The sequence below is a fragment of the Delphinus delphis genome, chromosome 2 (genome assembly GCF_949987515.2).
Source record: "Delphinus delphis chromosome 2, mDelDel1.2, whole genome shotgun sequence".
NCBI classification, from domain to species: Eukaryota; Metazoa; Chordata; class Mammalia; order Artiodactyla; family Delphinidae; genus Delphinus; species Delphinus delphis.
Window position 1 is genome coordinate 3345314 of NC_082684.1, and position 23139 is coordinate 3368452.

The 23139-nt window shown below is 43.1% G+C and overlaps 1 protein-coding gene across 1 annotated transcript in view; it reads right to left on the minus strand.

The window, feature by feature from the left end:
* Positions 1-21933, minus strand: part of RCOR1 (REST corepressor 1) — a 119797-nt gene extending 97864 nt beyond the window's left edge. Inside the window, exons 1-2 of the mRNA XM_060003890.1 lie at positions 21435-21933; positions 21292-21351 (exon numbers count right to left, since the gene is read on the minus strand). Of these exons, the coding sequence (XP_059859873.1) occupies positions 21292-21351; positions 21435-21723 (349 nt within the window). The 5' untranslated portion in view covers positions 21724-21933. The remainder of the gene's footprint in view (positions 1-21291; positions 21352-21434) is intronic.
* Between the last annotated feature and the right edge of the window lie 1206 nt (positions 21934-23139).

The window sequence follows — 23139 nt, forward strand, 5'->3', positions numbered from 1 at the left end:
TTTCTTAAAAAAATTAAGTATACAACTACTACATGATTCCATTCCTGAGCATTTACCCACAAGAGAAGGAAATATATGTTCACACACAGATCTGTACACAAATATTATTCACAGCAGCTTTATTTGTCATAGCCAAACAACGGAAATAACTCAAATGTCCATCAAGAGGTGAACGAATAAAAAAATTTCTGGTGTATCCATACAAGGTAATACTACTGAGCAATAAAAAAGAATAATCAAATGACACATGCAACAATGTGGATGAGTCTCAAATTAATTATGCTGAAAGAAGCCAGACAAGATAGTACATAATTTAAGATTCCATTTATATAAAACTCTAGAAAATGCAAACTAACCTACAGTGACAGAAAGCAAATCAGCGGCTGCTTGGGGGAGGAGAGGAAGGTAGGAGTAGTCACAAAGAGGCATGAGGAAATCTGGGGGTGGGGGGTGATGAGTATATTCAGTATCTTGATTGTGGTGATAATTTCACAGGTGTATACATATGTCAAAACTAATCAAACTGTGACTTCCCTGGTGGTGCAGTGGTTAAGAATCCGCCTGCCAATGCTGAGGACACAGGTTCGAGCCCTGATCCGGGAAGATCCCACATGCCACGGAGCAACTAAGCCCGTGCGCCACAACTACTGAGCCTGCGCTCTAGAGCCCACAACTACTAAAGTTCGCGTGCCTAGGGCCCGTGTGCCGCAACGAGAAGCTACTGCAATGAGAAGCCCGCACACCACAATGAAGAGTAACCCCCACTCACCGCAACTACAGAAAGCCTGCACGCAGCAACGAAGACCCAATGCAGCCAAAAATAAATAAATTTAAAAAAAAACTAATCAAACTGTACACTTTAAATATGACGTTTATGGAATGTCAATTATACCTCAATAAAGCTACTTTTTAATATTTTATTTATCAATTTATTTTGGCTGTACCAGGTCTTAGTTGCAGCACTTGGGATCTTAGTTACAGAGTGCAGGCCCTTAGTTGTGGCATGTGGACTTCTCAGTTGTGGCATGCATGTGGAATCTAGTTCCCCGACCAGGGATCGAACCCGGGCCCCCTGCATTGGGAACTCGGAGTCTTAACCACTGGACCACGAGGGAAGTCCCAATAAATCTTTTTTTAAAAAATAAATTTATTTATTTATTTATTTTTGGCTGTGTTTGGTCTTCGTTGCTGCAAGCAGGGGCTACTCTTCGTTGCGGTGCGCAGGCTTCTCATCGCGGCGGCTTCTCTTGTTGTAGAGCACAGGCTCTAGGCACTCGCGCTTCAATAGCTGTGGCACATGGGCTTCAGTAGTTGTGGCTCATGGGCGCATGGGCTTGGTTGCTCCGTGGCATGTGGGATCTTCCCAGACCAGGACTCGAACCCATGTCCCCTGCACTGGCAGGAGGATTCCTAACCACTGCGCCACCAGGGAAGTCCCAATAAACCTATTTTTTTAATGCAACATGTGCATCATGTTTGAATGCTGATCTAAACAACTATTTAAAAAGAGACAACTGGAGATTTAATTATACTAAGGAACAAATATTAATTTTATTTAATTGTGCTACCTGTGGTTAGATTTTTTGTTGTTATTGTCGTTTTTTATATTTAAAGACTTAATTGTTTTAGAGCAGTTCTAAGTTTACAGCAAAATCAAGAGGAAATTACAGAGATTTCCCATATACTTTCTGCCCCTACACATGAATAGCTTCTCCCATTATCAACATCCCCACCAGAGTGGGACATTTGTTACCACTGACGAATCTATGTTGACACATCATAATCACACAAAGTCCATAGCACACTAGGGTTCACTTTTGGTGGTGTACACTCTATGAGTCTGGACAAACGTATAATGACGTGTATCCATTACTATGGTATCCTAGAGTATTTTCCCTGCCCTAAAAATCCTCTGTGTTCTGCCTAATCATTCCTCCTCCTCCTCTAACCTCTGGTAACCACTGATCTTTTTACTGTCTATGTAGTTTTGCTTTTTCCAGAATATCACATAGTTGAAAGAACACAGTATGACGCTAGACTGTCTGTATTTTAGGGATAACATACTTACAGATGGATAGGTAGGTAGGTCAAGACAGGCCTCATTGAGAAGGTAACACTTAACCAAAGATTTGTAAGAAGGAAAGGAGATAAAAGTCATAAAAGTAATACAAGAACCAGACTAAGTAGGTCTTGTAAGGTCGTTGTGAAGTCTTTCACTTTTACCCTAAATGAAACACGGGCCACTGTGAGGTTCTTAGCAGTAGAGAAACATACTGACTTACATTTTAACATGTGGAAGCAGAAGACTTACTAGAAGGCAACCTCAGTAATTAAAGTTATAGATGATGATGGCTTATAGGAGGACAGCTGCAGTGGAGGCAAGTAAGAAGCAATCATATTCTCCAAGCTAGCAGAGATGGTCTGTAGGCAGGGATACGAAAATGATATAGGCAGTTCCCACCCTCAATGGGCAGTGGCGAAGACGTAGAAGCTAATACTTACCTAAAGATAGAGAAGTACTACGACAGAAGTAAGTAACAAGGTACAACAGGAAGACAGACGAGGTGAACGCAACTTAGAGGAGAGATGGGAGAAGAGTCCATGATATTCTCCATAAATGTTGCCTGAATTATGATGTGCAGGTATCCCAACCTCAAAGCTGCTACATCCCCTGTTCAGGGGACGGCACCACCAATCACCAAGTCACTACAGCCAAAGTCCTAGGAGCTGTCGACGCCTCCTTGTACCCCACATTAAACCTATCATTACAGTCTGTCTACTGTAACCGCTTTAGAGCTTTCCAACACAACCTCATTTCCCTCCTACCCCCACGGCATCCCCTCACCAGAACTTGACTCCATGAGGGCTGGTATGTCTAGTCTGTTCACAGTGCCTACAAAGGTGTCTGGCACATAGTACATGCTCGTTTACAAGTTTCTAAATAAATAAGTGGTCTTCTCTACCTTCCGTTAATTCATTCCCACAAGCTCTCCTCATCACACCCAATGATCTTTCCAAACTGCAATCACATTCACAGCACTCTGTGGCTTAAAACTCTCCAGCCTTGCTCAATGAAGAGCAATGACTCCTAAGTGGGGCAGTGTAGCTTTAAAACACATGGTCAGTACGGCAGGTAGTATTTCACAAAAATATTACACTATTGCTTCCATAACACAAACATTAATGTGTTATTTTTAAGAGACATAAGTCTTAAACGGTTATTAAAGCTCGTTTAATTTTGCACAGCAATGGGAATCACTGACAAATGGTTATTAAAAATCACTTAGGGCTTCCCTGGTGGTGCAGTGGTTGAGAGTCCGCCTGCTGATGCAGGGGATACGGGTTCGCGCCCCGGTCTGGGAAGATCCCACATTTCGCTGAGTGGCTGGGCCCGTGAGCCATGGCCACTGAGTCTGCGCATCCGGAGCCCGTGCTCCGCAACGGGAGAGGTCACAACAGTGAGAGGCCCGCATACAGCAAAAAAAAAAAAAAAAAAAAAAAAAAAAAAAAAAAATCACTTAATTTTGCAGAGCAAAGGGAACCATTGAAAAAACGAAACAAGAACCTACAGAATGGGAGAAAATATCTGCAAGTGATGCGACCAACAAGGGGTTAATATCCAAAATATACAAACATCTCATACAACTCAGTATCAAAGAAAACCAAACAACCCAAGCAAAAAATGGGCAGAAGACCTGAATAGACATTTTTCCAAAGAAGACATACAGATGGCCAACAGGCACACGAAAAGATGCTCAACATCACTAATTATTAAAGAAATGCAAATCAAAACCACAGTGAGGTAACTCCTCACACCAGTCAGAATGATCAACAAAAAGTCTACAAACAACAAATGCTGGAGAGGGTAGACAGAAAAGGGAACCCTGGTGCACTGTTGGTGGGAATGTAAATTGGTGCAGCCACTATGGAAAACAGTATGGAGGGTCCTTAAAAAACTAAAAATAGAACCACCACATGATTCAGCAATTCCACTCCAGGGTATATCTCCAAAAGCACAGAAAACACTAATTCAAAAAGATACATGAAAAAATATATATATATATGCATCCAGTGTTCCTAGAAGCACTATTTACAATAGTCAACACTTGGAAGCAACCCAACTGCCCATCAACAGACAATATGATTAAGAAGATGTCAAACTCTCTCTCTCTCTCTCTCACACTCACACACTCACACACACACACACACACACACACACACACACAGGAATATTACTCAGCCATAAACTATGAAATACTGCCATTTGCGGCAACTTGATGGACCTAGATAATATTATGCTTAGTGAAATAAATCAGACAGAGAAAGACACACTATAATATCACTTACATATGGAATCGAAAAAATAATACAAATGAATGTATATGAAAAACAGAGACAGACTCACAGATATAGAAAACAAACTCATGGTTACCAAAGGGGAGAGGGAAGGGGGGAGGGAAAAATTAGAGGTATGGAATTAACAGATACAAAATACTATATATAAAATAGATAAGCAACAAGGAGTTACTGAGAGCACAAAGCATTATAACCATTATCTTGTAACAACTCACAATGTAGTATAACGTGCAAAAATACTGAATCACTATGCTGTACACCTGAAACTAACACAATATTGTAAATCAACTATACTTTAATTAAAATATAATAGGGGTCTTCCCTGGGGGTGCAGTGGTTAAGAATCCGCTTGCCAATGCACGGGACACAGGTTCGAGCCCTGGTCCAGGAAGATCCCACATGCCACGGAGCAACTAAACCCGTGCGCCACAACTACTGAGCCTGAGGTCTAGAGCCCACAAGCCACAACTACTGAAGCCCATGTGCCTAGGGCCCGTGCTCCACAACAAGAGAAGCCACCGCAATGAGAAGCCCACGCACTGCAATGAAGAATAGCCCCTGCTCGCCACAACTAGAGAAAGCCTGCGTGCAGCAACGAAGACCCAATGCAGCCAATAAATAAATAAATAAATAAATAAAATAGGGAGTCCCCTGGTGGCCTAGCGGTTAGGACTCCGCACTTTCACTGCTGTGGCCCAGATTCAAACCCTGGTCAGGGAACTGAGATCCCACAAGCCACACGACGTGGCCAAAAAATAAATAAAAACATTTAAACAACATTTAAAATAAATTCCAAATGGAGGATGACTGCTAGTTGAGTAGAGGGTTTCTTTGGGGGTGATAAAAACGAAATTAGACAGTGGTAACGGTTGTACAACTCTGTGAATATACTAAAAACTGCCAAACTGTACACTTAAAAGAGAGTGAATTTTATGGTGCGTGAATTGTATCTTAGTAAAGCTATTATTTAAAAATAAAATAAGCTCCTTAGCTTGGCACACAAGGCCCTTGTGATCTGTCATGTGCCTACCTCTATAGTCTCACCTTCCACCACTTTCCTGATTGCTTCCCCAAGCCTCAATTATATCAAACTTCCTCAAAAATGTCACATCCTCTCTACCCACAGGATCTAAACATATGGATCCCTCAGCCTGGAGAGCTTCCCTTCATATGCCCTTCAAGACCTACCTAAGGATCACCTCGGGAAAGCCCTCCCATCCAATTTCAACCACCTCACCTCATCCCACCATGCCCCCAGGCTGTCAGAGCACAGGCATACTTTATCACACAGCACTCACGTACACCAGACGAGACATTTTATGACTACTGGATATAGTAAGTATTCAATAAATAAGTCTAATATACAACTTCATTTTCTGTAATGTGGAAAAGCAAATTTACTAAACTTTAGCCAAAAAAGTTTTTTTTGGCTAAAGCAAAGATGACAAAAATCTTACAATTATAGGGACTTCCCTGGTGGCCCACTGGTTAAGAATCCGCCTACCAATGCAGGGAACACAGGTTCGAGCCCTGGTCCAGGAAGATCCCACATGCTGCGGAGCAACTAAGCCCGTGAGCCACAACTACTGAGCCCACGTGCCACAACTACTGAAGCCTGCGCGCCTAGAGCCTGTGCTCCGCAACAAGAGAAGCCACCGCGATGAGAAGCCCGTGCACCACAACAAAGAGTAGCCCCCATTCGCTGCAGCTAGAGAAAGCCTGCACGTGGCAACGAAGACCCAACGCAGCCAGAAATTTAAAAATACAATAAGTAAAAAAAAAAATCTTACAATTATTAAACCTGGTTGCCAGACATACAGGACTCATTAATATTTCTATTGTTTTCTACATGTTCAAATTATTCATAAGCAAAAAAGCAAACTCATTAATGTTTAGGAAAACTATGTAAGTGTAAAATCCTGTAACAGAGAGAAAAATTAGTGTTCTTAGACCACCATACGTAAAAGGAGTCCATCGTTTTCACACACGAGTTCCTAAAAGTATGTACAAAAGTGCAATGTGTAAAAAGCAAGACAATAGATGTGTCAGAGGGGAATTACGTTCCTGAAAAGCTAAAACTAAAAAACACCTAATTACATCTCATCTTACTTTTTCCAGAGCATAATTCCAATTTCATACATGTTCTTAAATTGGTTTTTTCCTTCACAATTAAACACAGTCCACCAATGAATGTGTCTAATTGAGGCAAAAGTTGCATGCTTATAGAATGCCTAATGATTATTAGCTTTGTCTTAACTGCATTAAAGTCTGCAGAACTTAAACTTCAAATCACTGGTATCAACACTTTCACTTTGCTACTGCTACTTGTTCTTAATAAGATAGAAAGTGTGGTTTCAAAACTTTTTTACAGCAATACAACTCTTACTTTAAAAATGATCTAGAAACTTAAAATGCAAAACTAAATAAAAGCTCAGCTACTCCAGCTTCTACCCCGCTTTAGCAGGGTGAGGGGCCTGCATGCCCACCCCCAACCTCTCTGCTCCACTAACAATACTGTACAAAAATGGCAATGCCATGGAAACTGACCCATTGCCAAGCAAGCAGAACACCAGCAAGGACTCAAAATGATAGTTCATCAGTTATATAAAACCCTAATTCAGTTTAGGAGGATCAATATATGGCATATGAAAGCTCCAGATGTTCAAAATCTAAAAGGCATCGAGCTGAAAATGACTAGGAAACAATAAAAATTCTGTAAGAAGTGCTTCAAAAGGAACACACACACACAAATACTTACTACATCTCAGCAAGATGGAAGCCTAAGACAGTCCAAGAATGAGGTATTTCCTAAATTATACTTTTCAAAGAGAAAAGTATACCTTTTCTCTGAAAAAGTATACTTTTCTCTGAAAAAGTATTCGTTCTTATTAGAACGAATACTTTTTTTTTTTTTTTTTGCGGTACGCGGGCCTCTCACCGCTGTGGCCTCTCCCGTCGCGGAGCACAGGCTCCGGACGCGCAGGCTCAGCGGTCATGGCTCACAGGCGCAGCCGCTCCGCGGCATGTGGGATCTTCCCGGACCGGGGCACGAACCTGCGTCCCCTGCATTGGCAGGCGGACTCTCAACCACTGCGCCACCAGGGAAGCCCAGAACGAATACTTTTTAAATAATATATTTTATAAAGAATAGTGAACTCAAAAAAAAAATCCTGCTTTGGAAAATTCTGGCTAGAATCATCAGATTTCAATGAGTAGGCAGACTAAGCACTCTATCATGAACACTGAAATGAACAGTGGCTATATGAAAACATAAAATTTGATATTCTGGTTTCTAAAAGCATTATTATTATTCTATTTACAGAATGCTTCCATGAACATAAACCCCAAACTTAAAAGTTTAAAAGCCACAACAAGCCAAAGCAATTTGCAGAAGAAACAACAAAGCTGAGGGTTATCATGTTCCCTGATTTCAAACTACATTACAAAGCTACAGTAATCAAAAGAGTATGGTACTGGCCCCAAAACAGGGACACAGATAAATGGAACAGAATAGAGAGCCCAGAAATAAGCCTACATTTATACAATCAATTAATCCACAACAAAGGAGACAAGAATATGCAATAGGGAAAAGACAGCCTCTTCAATAAATGGTGTTGGAAAAATCATGCAGCTACATGCAAAAGAATCAAACTGGACCACTTTCTCACACCACATACAAAAATAAACTCAAAAATGGATTAAAGACTTAAATGTAAGACCTGAAACCATACAACTCCTAGAAAAAAATACAGGCAGTACACTCTGGTTGCCAGAAGGGATGGGGTGGGGGGTGGGTGAAATAGGTAACAGGGATTAACAGGTACAAACCTCCAGTCATGGGGATGTAATATACAGCATAAGGAATATGGTCAATAATATTGTAATAACTTTGTATGGGGAAAGATGGTTACTAGACTTATCCTGGTGATCATTTCATAATGTGTGCAAATATCAAATCATTATGTAGTATACGTGAAACTAACATAACATTGTACATTAACTATATTTCAATTAAAAAAAAAAAAAGCCTTAACAGCTTCAAGAAGAAACGAAATAGATTAGGGGTAAATGATAACATGTAAATGTGTACTAATGTTTTCTTTAAAAAAGGAAATATAACCAATTCCTCTACTTTTCTTTTTTAAAAAATCTAGACTTCTGCTTCCAGCCAAGGTGGGGTGACATGAACCAGATTTACCCTGTCATTATGAACAACTAAAAATGAACATACAAAGCAACAGTCTTCAAGACACTGGACACCAAGCAACAGAGTACAACGATCCCTGAGAGATAGGAAACGAACGAAGTAAATCCTACAACTGTCCCGGTTTATTGCCTGGAGAGAGTTTCCAACTGGCAGCACAGGGAGAGAGAACCCAGGGAAAGTCAGGCAATCTCCCCAAGTTTAGGAGGCAAACTTAGGCCAAGGAAGCCAGGGCAGCTAGAGTTTGTAGGGCAGGACACCAGAAAAGAGAGAGCTGCACAGAAAGAGAACTCCAGAGATCTCCTCTTTGTGTATTCAGCATAGTACTGATCAGCACATGCCTCTGAAGAAAATACTTGAGGTATCTGAATAAAGAACTACTCAAAAGAATAAAAAGAATAATCCATGAGGCTCACACAGGGCCAAGAAGAGTGCCTATTCCCAACAGCCAGAGTGGAAAACCTCAGAATTAAAGGACTATTGGGTAGAGTAAGTACTCAGAAGGGTTTTGGCTCAGTAGTGGGAAATAATTAGCCCTAGACTAAATGCTGCTCTGATCCCACCTAACAAAGCTTAAAAGCAAGATCTGAAATGAACAAACCATGTCTAAGGAACTTAACCATGTTCCAGAACAAAGCGCAAGAATATTTATAGGAATATAGATACCCAGCATCCAAAGTAAAATTCATAATGTCTGGCATCCAAACAAAAATTACCAAACAAGCAAAGAAACAGGAAAAGACAACCCATAATGAGGAAGAAAATCAATCAGTTGACACCAACTCAGAAATGAGGTGGATGGGAGAATTAGTAGACCAGGGCATTAAAACAATTACAACTGTACTGCAAAGTGTTTGAGAAGTTTGAGGCAAGGCTAGGTATGCTCAGGAGACATGAGATACATTTAAAAAGCCCAAATCACACCTGAAACTATCACAACACTGTTAGTCAATTATACTTCAATAAAAAAATGAAAAAATTTTTAAAAGACCCAAATCAAACTTCTAGATATGAAACCTGGAAGATGAAAAAAATACATGTATTAACAGCACATTAGACGCTACAAAAGAAAGACTGGCAAACGTAAAGATATAGCAATAGAAAGCATTCAAAATGAAAGAGAGGGGCTTCCCTGGCAGTGCAGTGGTTAAGAATCTGCCTGCCAGCGGGCAACATGGGTTTGAGCCCTGGCCCGGGAAGATCCCACATGCTGCGGAGTAACTAAGCCCACGCGCCACAACTACTGAAGCCCGCACACCTAGAGCCTGTGCTCCGCAACAAGAGAAGCCACCACAATGAGAAGCCTGCACACTGCAGTGAAGAGTAGCCCCAGCTCGCTGCAACTAGAGAAAAGCCCGTGCGCAGCAACAAAGACCCTACGCAACCAAAAATAAATAAAATAAACAAATTTATTTTACAAAAAGAAAGAAAAAGACTGAACAGAGCATCAGTAAGCAGTGGGACTTCAAACAGCCTAATATATGCACACCTGTGTATGTGTAAATATGTATAGTTTATGTCAATTAAACCTCAATAAAGCTGTTTTAAAAACCTAACCTTTTCAGGGCTTCCCTGGTGGCAAAGTAGCTAAGAATCCACCTGCCAATGCAGGCGACACAGGTTCGAGCCCTGGTCCGGAAGGATCCCACATGCCGCAGAGCAACTAAGCCCATGCTCCACAACTGCTGAGCCTGCGCTATAGAGCCCAAGAGCCACAACTACTGAGCCCTCGTGCCTCAACTACTGAAGCCAACGCGCCGCAACTACTGAGCCTACATGCCGCAACTACTGAAGCCTGCGTGCCTAGAGCCCTTGCTCCGCAACAAGAGAAGCCACCACAATGAGAAGCCCGCGTACCGCAATGAAGAGTAGCCCCCGCTCACCACGACTAAAGAAAGCCCGTGCAGCAAGAAGACCCAACGCAGCCATAAATAAATAAATGAAAATAAAGATCCCTTTAAAAAAAAAAAAAAGGCTGAGCCTTCATATTGTTGATTTTTTAAGTCCTACATTTATCTTCAATATAGCCTTATATCTTAATCATCCTTTTGGTTTAATTAGGTACTAAATAACCACCTCAAAAAACAAACCTCTCCAAGCTTTCAATTTCTACTTGCTTTCTCAAGAAGCCTGTTTTGAATACCTTAATAGCAATATTTTAACAAATACTCCACTAGAGGAATTCAGTACACAGCCATCATAATATTTATCGGCTGTTCCAATATCACATTTCATCATGCACCTTGATTAAAGGGGCAAAACTACTGAACTAATTATAAAAAACAAAGCTTTCATCAGAACCTCTAGATCAGTGCTGTCCAACAGCACTTTCTGGGATAATGGAAATGTCCTACTCGGCGCCGTCCAATACAGCAGCCAATAGCTACATACTTGAAATGTAGCTAGTGTGACAACTGAATTTTTAATTTTATTTGATTTTAATAAATTTAAATTTAAATAATTATAGATCGGGGCTTCCCTGGTGGCGCAGTGGTTGCGAGTCCGCCTGCCGATGCAGGGGACGCGGGTTCGTGCCCCGGTCTGGGAAGATCCCACATGCCGCGGAGCGGCTGGGCCCGTGAGCCATGGCCGCTGAGCCTGCGCGTCAGGAGCCTGTGCTCCGCAACGGGAGAGGCCACAACAGTGAGAGGCCCGCGTACCGCAAAAAAAAAAAAAATTATAGATCACTAGTGGCTATATTACTGGACAGCACAGCTCAAGACAATTTAAAAGAAAATCTAGATTGAAATTCTTAAGAAAGATTAGCATTTTCAAAATAATTTTTTAACATTTACAGCTTATATATATTAATTTTTAAATTAATAAACATTATAAAATCATAAACACAGAAAAACTCCTATTTTTAAGGCTTGGCTCAAAGGACCACTTCACCTAAAACTTCTTCCTGGTTTCTTCAATGGCCCTCCTCCACCCCAGGGTCAGGTGACCCCGCCTCACCATGCCTCACAGCACCCTCTGTGTGCTCTCATCAGTGATGGGGTGGGGGGGGGGGGGTGGGAAAGGGGAAGTAGACGCTTAAGGGAGATGAGGTTTTCTCTTGGGATGATGAAAACACTTTGGAACTAGATGGTGTGGGTGGTGGGTGCACACAATGTAAATGTACTAAATGCCACTGAATTCTTCACGTTAAAATGGTTAATTTTATGTCATATGAATTCACCTTGATAAAAATAAATTTTTAAGAATGCATCTAAGATGTGTATCTCTAATTCATACAAATTCATTACTAAAAAGGCACAGAAAACAGGGAAAACCAGCTTTTAAATGCAACTTTAAAGCTCATTTTTTCCCTTGGGTTTCCATTTTTTAACTAAACTTGGTGCTTAATTATCAACTGTCCATTACAAAATGCCTATTCAAGGTAAGTCAGTCAGTGCACACAAATGTTATTAAATGCAGAACCACATTCAGCTACATCAAATGAGAAGAGAAACCTTTAGATATTTAAACCGAATTGGTGGCTCAAAAAACTAAGAAAGCAGAAGCACATGACACCACCAAGACTTTATGGAACCCAGTAAGACCAGACTAGCCAAGTACTTACCCTACTCTTCTTACCATCCTGATCGCCCTATATCCACACTAAGTCTGAAAGCAGAACTAGCCCAAGCCCAGAAGCTTCTATGTCAGTAAAGCAGGATCTGCAATCTTCAGTAAGATTATGTATGTGTGTAAAACAGCACAGTTTAAGTGAACAGAATGTTTAACCAACGCCCAAAATTTTAATTAACCTTTTCAGGCATAAATAGGGCCATCAGGTAGTATTTCTTAGTCACTAGATGAAACTGCTGAAAAGGATAACCATGGCCAAACTTGAGGAGCAGAGACTCACCCAAGTGCCCTCGGTAAATGTACAAGGCAAACCTTGGGGTTCTGGGCAGACAAAAACTAGTCCTTAGTTAACTTACACTATGATCAAATCAAACATGGCAAACTTCACAAACAGAATAAAGCTTACAATTTTCTTTAAGTATACTCTGGTCTTTGAAAAATAGAATACAATTCACCAATATATACTTTGGGGATTTTGGGGGAGGCAGGGCAGGGTTAGTTTGGTTTTTGTTTTTTTGATGGGGGAGGAAGGATGGGAATAATATGCAAGGGAGGAAAATTAGTTGTTGAACAACACTAACCAGATAGCTGTATGGGTGAAACTAAGGGGTTTTTTTAAAATGCTCTCTTAGATATTTTAATTTGTGTATCTTTTCACACTTTATTAAGACCTGGTTCTTAAATTCATTCCACAGCTCAAGTTCAGTGCGAATCTGCAGAAAAACATATGGGGGGGATAGATATTTAAAAGTTATACTCAACTGTTAAACTAAAGGGTAACCAAAATAACAGGGTCCATTGTAACCTTATGTCATCCAATCGCAAGAAATCGCTCCCTTCAAAAAAAACAATTGTATTTTACACTCTGAAAATGACTATTTTGACATACATGGAGTAAAGCAATTCATTCCAATTTGCCCCAGTCAACCAAGCCAGATACCTCCCATTTCATTTGTGTTTTCACTTCCAGAAAGAGGGGGAATGTAATTGGACATGAAGCAGGCTCTGGCAACCCTAAACATAAAACTCCACAATACCTGGGACCACATGGAAATGACTAAGCAATTGATCCAATAAAGTATTGCTCCTAAGTGTTTTTTCTTAAAGAGGATTTCTGGCTGGCTCTCCCTGAAATACACTAGATAGAAATCTGACAGCAACTTACACTTAATGCGATCTTGGTGTTTTTCCTTTCTTAGTGACATATAAAATAATGGTGCTTCCGACAACAGCTGGCATCTTAGAATGGGTTACCTTGGGCAAGTTACTAGGTTGAACCATAACAATCAGCCTCTCCATGCCTCTGTTTCCTCAGATGGAAAATGGTGATAACAACTTTACCTGATATGACTGTTTTGATCGTTGTGTTAAATCATTAATAGGTATAAAGTGTTCAAACCAGTCTGGCACACAGCCAGCACTACACTAACCTGGCACTGACAAATCATTCCTTCAAGGGTCTTCTATTAGCTGCACCTCCCCATGCACACACTCGCCCACTCGCTTATCATCAGTGACAAACCCATAAGACAGCTGAATTTGGTTTTAGTCCACAGCACGTTAACCTGTTATAGGAAACTAACTGACCATCGTGGAAACTAAAGCTGTAACTTTAACCTCTAACTGGTATGCTGTTATAACTAGATGCTGGACAGAAATTAAATCAGAGCTTTTCAAGTCATCTGGTACTGAAATTTAGGTCAATCGGTTAATAATTAGTACACCAAATGAACTGAATAAAGTTGAAACATAACAAAAAAAGATGTGTCAATTCTCAGTGACATTCATCTTAAACCAGGAGTCCTAGTGACAATTATTATAGGAGCTATGTACCAAGTCCAGTCTCTGAGCAGAAACATATCCAACCAGGGATATATTTTTATTCCTTCCTGAAAAGAAACTCAATCAACCCCCATACTAGAGAGAAAACAAAAAACTCTACATATGTAACCCTAATAAAGGATCAGTATCCAAATATATAAAGAACTCCCACAAATCAGTAAGAAAAAGAACACCCTACAGAAAAAGAGCAGAAGGTATATTCACAGAAGGAAACCAAGTAGCCAAAAAAACATATAATAAAAGCACACTTAACCTCACCAGTAATTTAGAAAAATGCCAACATAAACCACAAAAAGACAGTACTGCAAAAAGTTAATAAACCTAACACCTTAGTGAAAATTGGGTGAAGGAAAGGAATTTTCTGTGCCTGTTAGTGGCAATGTACTTGTTTGGAAAACACCAAAGCAAATGAATATGCACAAATAATTCCATTTACAAAAAGACTTTGACAATAACAAAACATATTGCTTTTCACACATAAGTACGTACTGAAGTACAAAAACACACATGGGCATTCTGCCGGCCTTGAGAGCGTGCCACTCAGATCTCCCTTCAAGAGAGAAAGAGCTGAGAGAAGTGTAATTAGCTGACAGCCCCAGCTGCCCAGCACCTTTGGGGTCCACTGCAGCATTCATAGCAACGCCAGGCCAACGACTGAACACAGCCGGCATTCTAGGGCAGGCCCTTTCCTGCCTAATGCACTCTAACAATCTGTGCTCCGGCTGCACTGCAATCTGAGGCTCCCGGGTCCAATAATCAATCATCCTTCTTTCTGTTTGCCTTCACAGGTGTCACACCTGCACCCATTCTGAAGGCTTTGCCACCTAACCTTCTTCCTCTCCTCTCTATCTTCACAGGCATTTACCCCTGTGACACTCTTGCACGGCTAATTCTATCTTGGCATCTGCTTCACAGAGGATGCAAACTACCACAGGGATAACAAAAATCAACTTCCAATTAGTGAAGGCAGGAGTGGAAGAATTAGCCTCTACCTGCACCTGACGCAAATATGCCCTAATATCAACAGTGTTTAATCACAGTGGTGGGCATGTAACTGTAGATATTCTTTTTTATTTGAATGGGTTTTTAAAATAACTCTATCTTTACAATGCTATCCTACCTTATGATAATTTGCAAAGACATTCCAACATCTAACCACTATCTAATCACTTCAATTTTAGGAATTTAACTCTTACTCCTGGTTCTAAAATCATGCACCCGTATTACCGTTCCCAATTATTGTATGCAGTAACAATGCTCTAAAACATTAAGAGTTTTAAGTTTGGCTTCATTGGCCTCAAGTCTACCTGGAGATACGTTTAATGACTGAAAGACAAATACAAGTCACTTTGTCTCCGCAGGCCTTACTTTCCTCATCTAGAACACAGGAAGGCTGGACTGGGCGGACACTACAATTTTCTCTCTCATTACTCCAAGGAAGGGAAAATCCAGAAATTTCAAAGAATTATGTCTACTGTGCGATTTTTACTAAGATCATCATCTTTAAAGAATTTGACTAATTTGAAAAAAAATAGTTTTAGGGTTTACTGTCAACATTTCATTTAAATGACATTTTAATGTTATTTTAAAATATGTCTCAAACATTTTAGCAAAACACCTTTTGTCACCTTAAACCATTCTATTTTTTAAATACTTTTTTTAAAATCAACAACAGAAAACATAAAGCTCAACCAGAAGACAGATATATGTACTAGAAGAATTTCCATAACACAAAACAGAAGGAATTGTTAAATTACAATTATTACCCCTTATCATTTCTAGGGTCACAAATATTTTCCATAGTTGCTATTTAAAGCTGTAGGAATTAACTCACTCCAAATCACTGAATCAGCATTCAATCCCCAATTCCTACCTTATTCAAACTTTTACTGTGCTGCTACAGAGACTCCCTCCACAAAAGGGATTTCCAGTTCTGTTTTAAATATAAAAACCAATACAAGCCTTATTTCTTACTTTTACATTATGCATGGAACCTCTAAAGAAAGGCTCAGAAGAAAGTGAGAGCTAAATTACAAATTAATTACAACAATCTATATAGCAGAGAGTAAAATATAAAAAGTAAAATAGACTGGGGGAGAATACAGTAACTTGGATAGACTCTCATGTTTCATCTCCAAAGACTAAGAAGTTAGTTGCAACTAAATTGCCCCATAGAACTTTATAACACCAAGGAAAATAGCTTTTTAAGAGTAAGCCTAAATTTCTTCAGTACCAAGGACTTTCAACACTGCTTTTAAAACAGCTCTGCTCTGATCAGCCTCAACCAGCTAACCTTTGAATCACACTCATCACCCACAGAAGGGAACATTGTGGCAGAAGAACCTCACCTCGAAAACATTAACTCTCAAAGACAAGAACTTGAAAGTTTAGAGCAAAAACTCCCTAACTCAGAACACAGTTAATGTGTACTTCACTTTGGCCCAGGGATGGATTCAAGGTCTCTTTTGTACTATCCAGAAACTTGATCTGAACAGGTTTACCTATCCTCTCTGGATCTCAGTGTACTTTTCTGCTATATAAAAGTATTGGACTAGTTCTCCCTCTTCCAGGAAAGAATATTTACCTAAATTGCAGCAGGTAACTTAAAAGTAATCTTCTTCAACTATCACAGTGCATGATTCACATTCAAATCTACAGCTTCATTATAATTCAGTCTTACCTCTGCAGTAAAGCAGGCAATGCGGGGACCACTGCTTGGCAACTGAAGTCCCACAAACGATAATTAGAATAAGATAGCAGACAATGTTTACTTAACACTCACTGTGCCAAGCACTGCGCTGGACATTTTACATGTATTAGCTCAGTTAATTTCTTCTCTTGAGGAAGAAGTTCCACTACCTCTACTTCACAGATGAAAGCAAAAATAAAGTAACTTGCCCAGGGGCAACACACAGTTGTCAAGAGGCACTGCCAAGATCTGAACTTGGGTTTGACGATTCTCATAGCCCAAGCTCTCACAGTCTACTCTATACTGCTTCTGAAAGAAGCCGGAAATTAAAAAGATGACTATAACTGACACAATCACAGGCCACAAGTGAGGGAAAGATCCCTGATTCATAATGGAGGGAACTGAGGCTCCAGAGATAAAATGACCAGCTCGACCTTAAACCACCTTCTTAACCACAGAGACAGGGCATTCAGCCTCCCGACAACCAGTTTTAAGTGTCTCCTACTTCACTACATCATGAAGGTGATCACTCACAGGGTTTATCATTACCCTGACCTCTCATTTGGGTAAACACTACCTCAAAGTACATCTACATCACAAAGCATTCACTGTAACTTATGAATTTTGGGGTATCTTTAAAATTGATTTTTACAATGAAGCTAAAGTATAGCAAATAATGTGTTCAAAGAGGTACCTAGAACCACCAGTAAGAAGAAATGAAAAGCAGGTCAAGACACCCTGTTCAGAAAAATTATTCCACGTTAAAGCATAACACATTTTATTAATACAAGTCAACTCTGAAGTGACAGTTGAGCCAATGACAACCACAAATTTTCTAATCTGATTAAATATACTGGATTCAATGTTCCAAATACAGGGTGCATGTTTAAAGGGCTATTACCTCAAAAATATTTACCATTAACATTTCCTCTTCTGTAAGAGTCTTAGTTTTACTATTAGTGAACTGTGATACTGAAAACCAGCACAGACAGAAGTTGACAGTAATAACACATGCTGGGACTTCCCTGGAGGCACAGTGGTTAAGAATCCGCCTGCCAATGCAGGGGACGCAGGTTCAAGCCCTGGTCCAAGAAGATCTCACATGCCACGGGGCAACTAAGCCTGTGTGCCACAACTACTGAGCCTGCATGCTGTAACTACTGAAGCCCGTGCGCTTAGATGTAGCCTGTGCTCCGCAACGAGAAGCCACCACAATGAGTAGCCCCCACTCACCACAACTAAAGAAAGTCTGCATGCAGCAACGAAGACCCAACACAGCCAAAAATAAATAAATTTTTTAAAAAATAAAAAATAAAAATAAATAAAAGAAACCAAAGACGACTCAGCATACACTACGGCACTGAGTATGGAAAGACAGTCTGGACCCCACATGAGAACAAAGACTAAGGTAAAGATATGGAACTGCATTCTGGTCTTGTTTTTAAATCTAACTGATAAAACTTGTTCCATCATTATAAACACAGATGTTATTTTAACTACCAAGTTCTGATCCAGTGATCCAGTTTAGGTCTTCGTTAGATAATAAGACTGAATCAGCATTTTAGGATGGCAGTGCTCTATCCACTTCACTCACTACTTGTGAGGGATGACAAATCTTCTTTGGGCTATACAGGGAGTATCAGGTGGATCTAGTTTCAACCATTCGCTTTTAAAGCTAAATAGGGTCAAGTTGGGATACTGTGGGTAAATAAAATCTGACCTTAAAAAAAATTAAAATCAACTTCTTCCACTCATACATCTTTACAGAGATAGTTTTTTAAAAAATCAGTTTCCTGGGCTTCCCTGGTGGCACAGTGGTTGAGAGTCTGCCTGCCGATGCAGGGGACACGGGTTCGTGTCCCGGTTTGGGAAGATCCCACATGCCGCGGAGCGGCTGCGCCCGTGAGCCATGGCCGCTGAGCCTGCGCGTCCGGAGCCTGTGCTCCGCAGCGGGAGAGGCCACAACAGTGAGAGGCCTGCGTACCGCAAAAAAAAAAAAAAAAAAAAAAAATCAGTTTCCTGATGAGTTTCACACTTACCGGTCTGTTCAAATTTGTAAAAATAAATAAATAAATAAACAAACAAATATTCAAAACTCAGGCAGGGAAAAAAAAAACTAACAATCACAATCTCAATTCCATATTATTCCTAACTTGTACTCATGGAAGGAAAGTGTCTTAAGTCTAAAGACCGAAAAAAAAATTTTTTGCCATGAAACAAAATCGTTGTATCATTTCTATTCCAAAATGGAAGTCTCCCCGTCCCTTAGATTTTTTTTTAAATCAATTAATTAATTAATTATATTTTTGGCTGCGTTGGGTCTTCGTTGCAGTGCACCGGCTTCTCATTGCAGTGGCTTCTCTTGTTGCAGAGCACGGGCTCTAGGCGCGAGGGCTTCAGTAGTTGTGGCTCACAGGCTCTAGAGCACAGGCTCAGTAGTTGCGGTGCACGGGCTTAGCTGCTCCACAGCATGTGGGATCTTCCCGGACCAGGGCTTGAACCCATGTCCCCTGCATTGGCAGGCAGATTCTTAACCACTGCGCCACCAGGGAAGCCCCGTCCCTTAGGTTTTTTTTTTTTTCTTAGATTTTAAGTTAAATGAGAACACACCTAAAAAAATAAATCAGTAGGAAACAGTAAAGTCCTACAATTTCCAGCCATACCTAGGAATTCATCCCACTGCTCAGATTGGCAAAACAGGGTTTCAAATTATTTCATACCAGTTGGATTCCTTTCCAGATTAAAACAAACACAAAATACGAAATGTTAATGCCAAGACCCAATCAACTGGCAGCAAAACCATGCAGCAAAACATTTACAGTGTTTTACTTTTTAGAATGGCTGGTCTCTAGCAAATTTATGCTTGCATCTATTCCATCGAAACTGCAAGGACAGCTCAAAATATGATCCTATTACATGTGCTGTTTCAAAGAGAACAACTCCAAAGAAATCAGGCTCATTCCTAACAATGCTGAGCTAGACATCAATATTTAGAAGAATGTCAGAATTCTAATTCTTGCTGTTGCCATCAAATATGCCCTTTTCTTTAGTCACATCCAACATATTTGAATAAAGCTTTCAAAACAAACATAAACAAAATATACCAAAAAACTGACCAACTTACTAAAACTAAAATATACAAGTTGATTTTTTTAAATATGTGGGGGAAACTTGGTGACAAGCTTTGCTTTATGTTCTGTGTATTAAAACAAAGATGGACTTGACCTACAAAATGAAGATAGGGTCAACTGTAACCAAAAAACAGTATGCTTCCCCTGGTGGCCAACCATGGAATGGAGAAGTCATGCACAGAAGAGAAAAAGCCTTGTCTCGGAGTTCCATCCTGTCACTCTTATAAATGAGAAGTGACTACCAAAAAAGGAAGACGCGGGGGAAGGGGAAACTATCAAAAAGACTAACATAAGTTAAAAGGAATACAAACCTGGGCGGTAGACTACATATACTTTAAGAGATTTAAATCATCAACAGACTAAAATGTAGAAGGCAAATACGGGAAAGGTCATTTATTTCCAGAATGCCCAAGAGCTCACTCAGGGATCCCTATGTATTTTCACTTCCAACACCCAGAGTTTCATACCTAAATAACAGCTTAAGAGCAATCGCCTTTTTCAAGGGCTAGATCCTTGCAATTTTCTGCAGTCTTGTTTCCAAGGAAAAGCATTTATGCATTTATCTTCTCAAACTCGTGGTATAACCTACATAGAGAACCTTCAGTTCTAAAGCCCTCCAACCAGGAGGACTGTTAACTCCAGTTCCACAAGGTTCTCTTTTGAGTTTTATTTCTGAAAGAAAACCCACGTCCTTTCAAACATTTTCCATGCCAACAATCTTTTAAAGATAATCTTATACGGAGACAGGCTAGAATCTCACTGACGAATTCCTTTGTCTGATTGGATTTTTCTGGTACTTTAAATCTGCTTCCACACAGAAGAGCAGCAAGAGTAGCAAATGTTCCAAGCTAGGGGGTAGGGATTTCTTGGAGGCGGACATCATTTGTTAGGCTAAAGCTTCTGAAGGTTCTAATCTTTCACAACCCGTTCCTTAAAAAAAAAAAAAAAGCGGGGGCGGGGGGGGAATACACACACATTTACAAATAGGTCCTAAAATCAAACTGCCACCAGCCAGTCTCTCTTCCCCGGGCAGGCGCCCTCTGGGAAGCACACTTCTTTTATTAACTGGTTTTGGGAGATCTCAAGACGGGAGGGGAGTCGGGGCCAGGCAAGAGTCCAGGGGCGGGCAGGACGAGGAAAGGGCATGCGGGGCAACCCTCCGCAGGGGAGAAACGGGTCCGAGGACGTCCCAAGCCCAGGCGCTCGCAGGACACTAACTCTCCGGCGCGGCCGCCCCTGCCCGGCCCCGGCGCGGCTCGTGCCGACCCGGGGACGCCGGAGCCCCCGGGCCAGGTGGCCAGGTGTGGCTGCGCGCCGCCGCCTCCAATCCGACCCGCCGCGGCGACCGGGGCCTCCCCAGGGGCAGGCACGCCAGCAGGACACCCTTGCGCGGGTGTCTCCCCGCGGACAGCAGGACCCACACAGGCAAAAAGAAAGTTGTCCGAGGCCGTCCGCCCCCTCGGGTCGCCGGCCGGCCGGGCTGGGGCGCTACTCACCGGGGTCGAAGTCGGGCACCACCGCCTGGTACTGGGGTCCGACCCGCATGCCGCCGCCACCTGCGGGGAAGCAGAGAGGAGGTCAGCGGGCGGGCGGGCGAGCGGGCGAGCGGGCGGGGGCGGCGCGGGCGGCTGCCACTTACCGTGTTCCTCGTCGCTGGACGAGCCCGAGCTGCCTTCCTCCCAGGAGTTGCTGCTGCTGTTGCCATTGGGCGCCGCCGCCGCCAAACTTTTATTCTGCCCATTATTGGGGGCGGCGGCGGCCGAGGCGGAGGCGCCGGTGGCTGAGGAGGCGGCGGCGGCCGAGGAGGCGGCGGCGGCGGAGGCGGAGGCGGCCGAGGCGGCGGCGGCCGAGGCGGCCGCGTTGGCCGCGTTGTTCCTCCCTCTCCGCTTCCCTGAGACCTCGGGGCCCTTCTCCACCATGGCCGGCATCGGCGGGGGCCCGGACCGGGCGAAAGTGGCGGGGACCCGCGGCTCCTGAGGAGGGGGCGCCGGGCCGGGGGAGGGAGTGAGAGCGGGCGCGGAGGCGGGCGGGCGCGGCCGGAGCTCGCGGGCGCGAGTTGGGGCTGGGGCGGCCCTAGCGGGCGGAGAGCGGAGCCGCTTCAAGCCCCCAGCGCCGAGCCGAGCGCAACTTTCGCTCTCATCGCCGCCCGCACTTCACTGGCACTAACTACTCCAGGAGCAGCGAGCGGGAGGGGAGGGGGGCGGGGCCTGGGCGAGCGGGGGAAGCCGCGCGCAGCCCAACCCGGCGCGGGGTGGCTCCGCCCCCGGCGTGCTCCCATTGGCTCTTGTGGGATTTGGACGGCGAGCGGCAGCCAGATTGGCTCCGCGTACCAGTCTGTCCAAGGGGCCGGGGCGGGAGAGCGGGGAGGGGGAGGCTCCGGGCTTCCGTTGGTCAGGTTCGGTTGACGCGTATCGCCCGCTGTACGTGGTTTGAGGTTTGCAATCTCTCTACGCCCCATGATCCATCTCTCTAGGCAATAGCGAGGAGTTAGCTGTCCTCCCCGCCCCCTCCTTCTGCCGGTCCCCCCCTTCACCTGAGCGCGCCCCCCGCGGCCTCTGCCCCCACGTTCCCCGAAGGGCTCCACTGAGGATCCCATCGGTTTCAAAAAGTAAAATATACGCGACACGAGAACAGAAATTGAACGCAAGGTTGGGACTACTTTCCCCCTCGCGCGGAGGATTACATCTCACAGTTTGAATGGGTTCTATACAAAGAGGGGAAACTAATTGGAAGAAACTAATTGCGCCCCCACCTTTCCCAAGGGATTTGGGGGTTACTCAGCGCCGGGGGAAGCCTGGTGCAGGGGACAGGCTTCCCAGGTGACAGTCACCCCCGGAGCAGAAGAAAGCAGTGTAGGAGCTCAGGGGGTTTAGTGGCGCTTTCTGCTAATTTGGTGGGGGGAGGTTGGAAATCGCCGCGATTGCCCGAGTTTCGGGGCGCGCCGCGCCTGCGAGGCCAGAGGAGAGGGTCCTCTGCCCCTGCCCGGTAGCAGAGTCGGGGCGCGGGGTCCCTGCCGTCCCGGATGGCCGTTTGGAGAGCTGTGAAGGAGCCGAATTGTCACAGGGGGAGGGGAACACTTAAAAATGGGGTGGGGGACTTACAGAAATGGGCTGGGGTCCGGGAAGGGTAAAGAGGAAGAAGCTATTTTCATCCCAAGCCTTTGGTAGGGGAGGAGGGTCTTGCCTTCCTCCGAGGCAAGAGCTACTTTTCCGGATCTGCTGCCTGCCCTGCCTCCCCCACTCCACCCCTTGCCCCAGAGAGTGACCACCGGCCGACGCGGGGCTGCTTTTATAGCTGGGGGTGGGGGTGGGAGATGGGAGAGTGTGTGACTCCCCTGGAGGTCT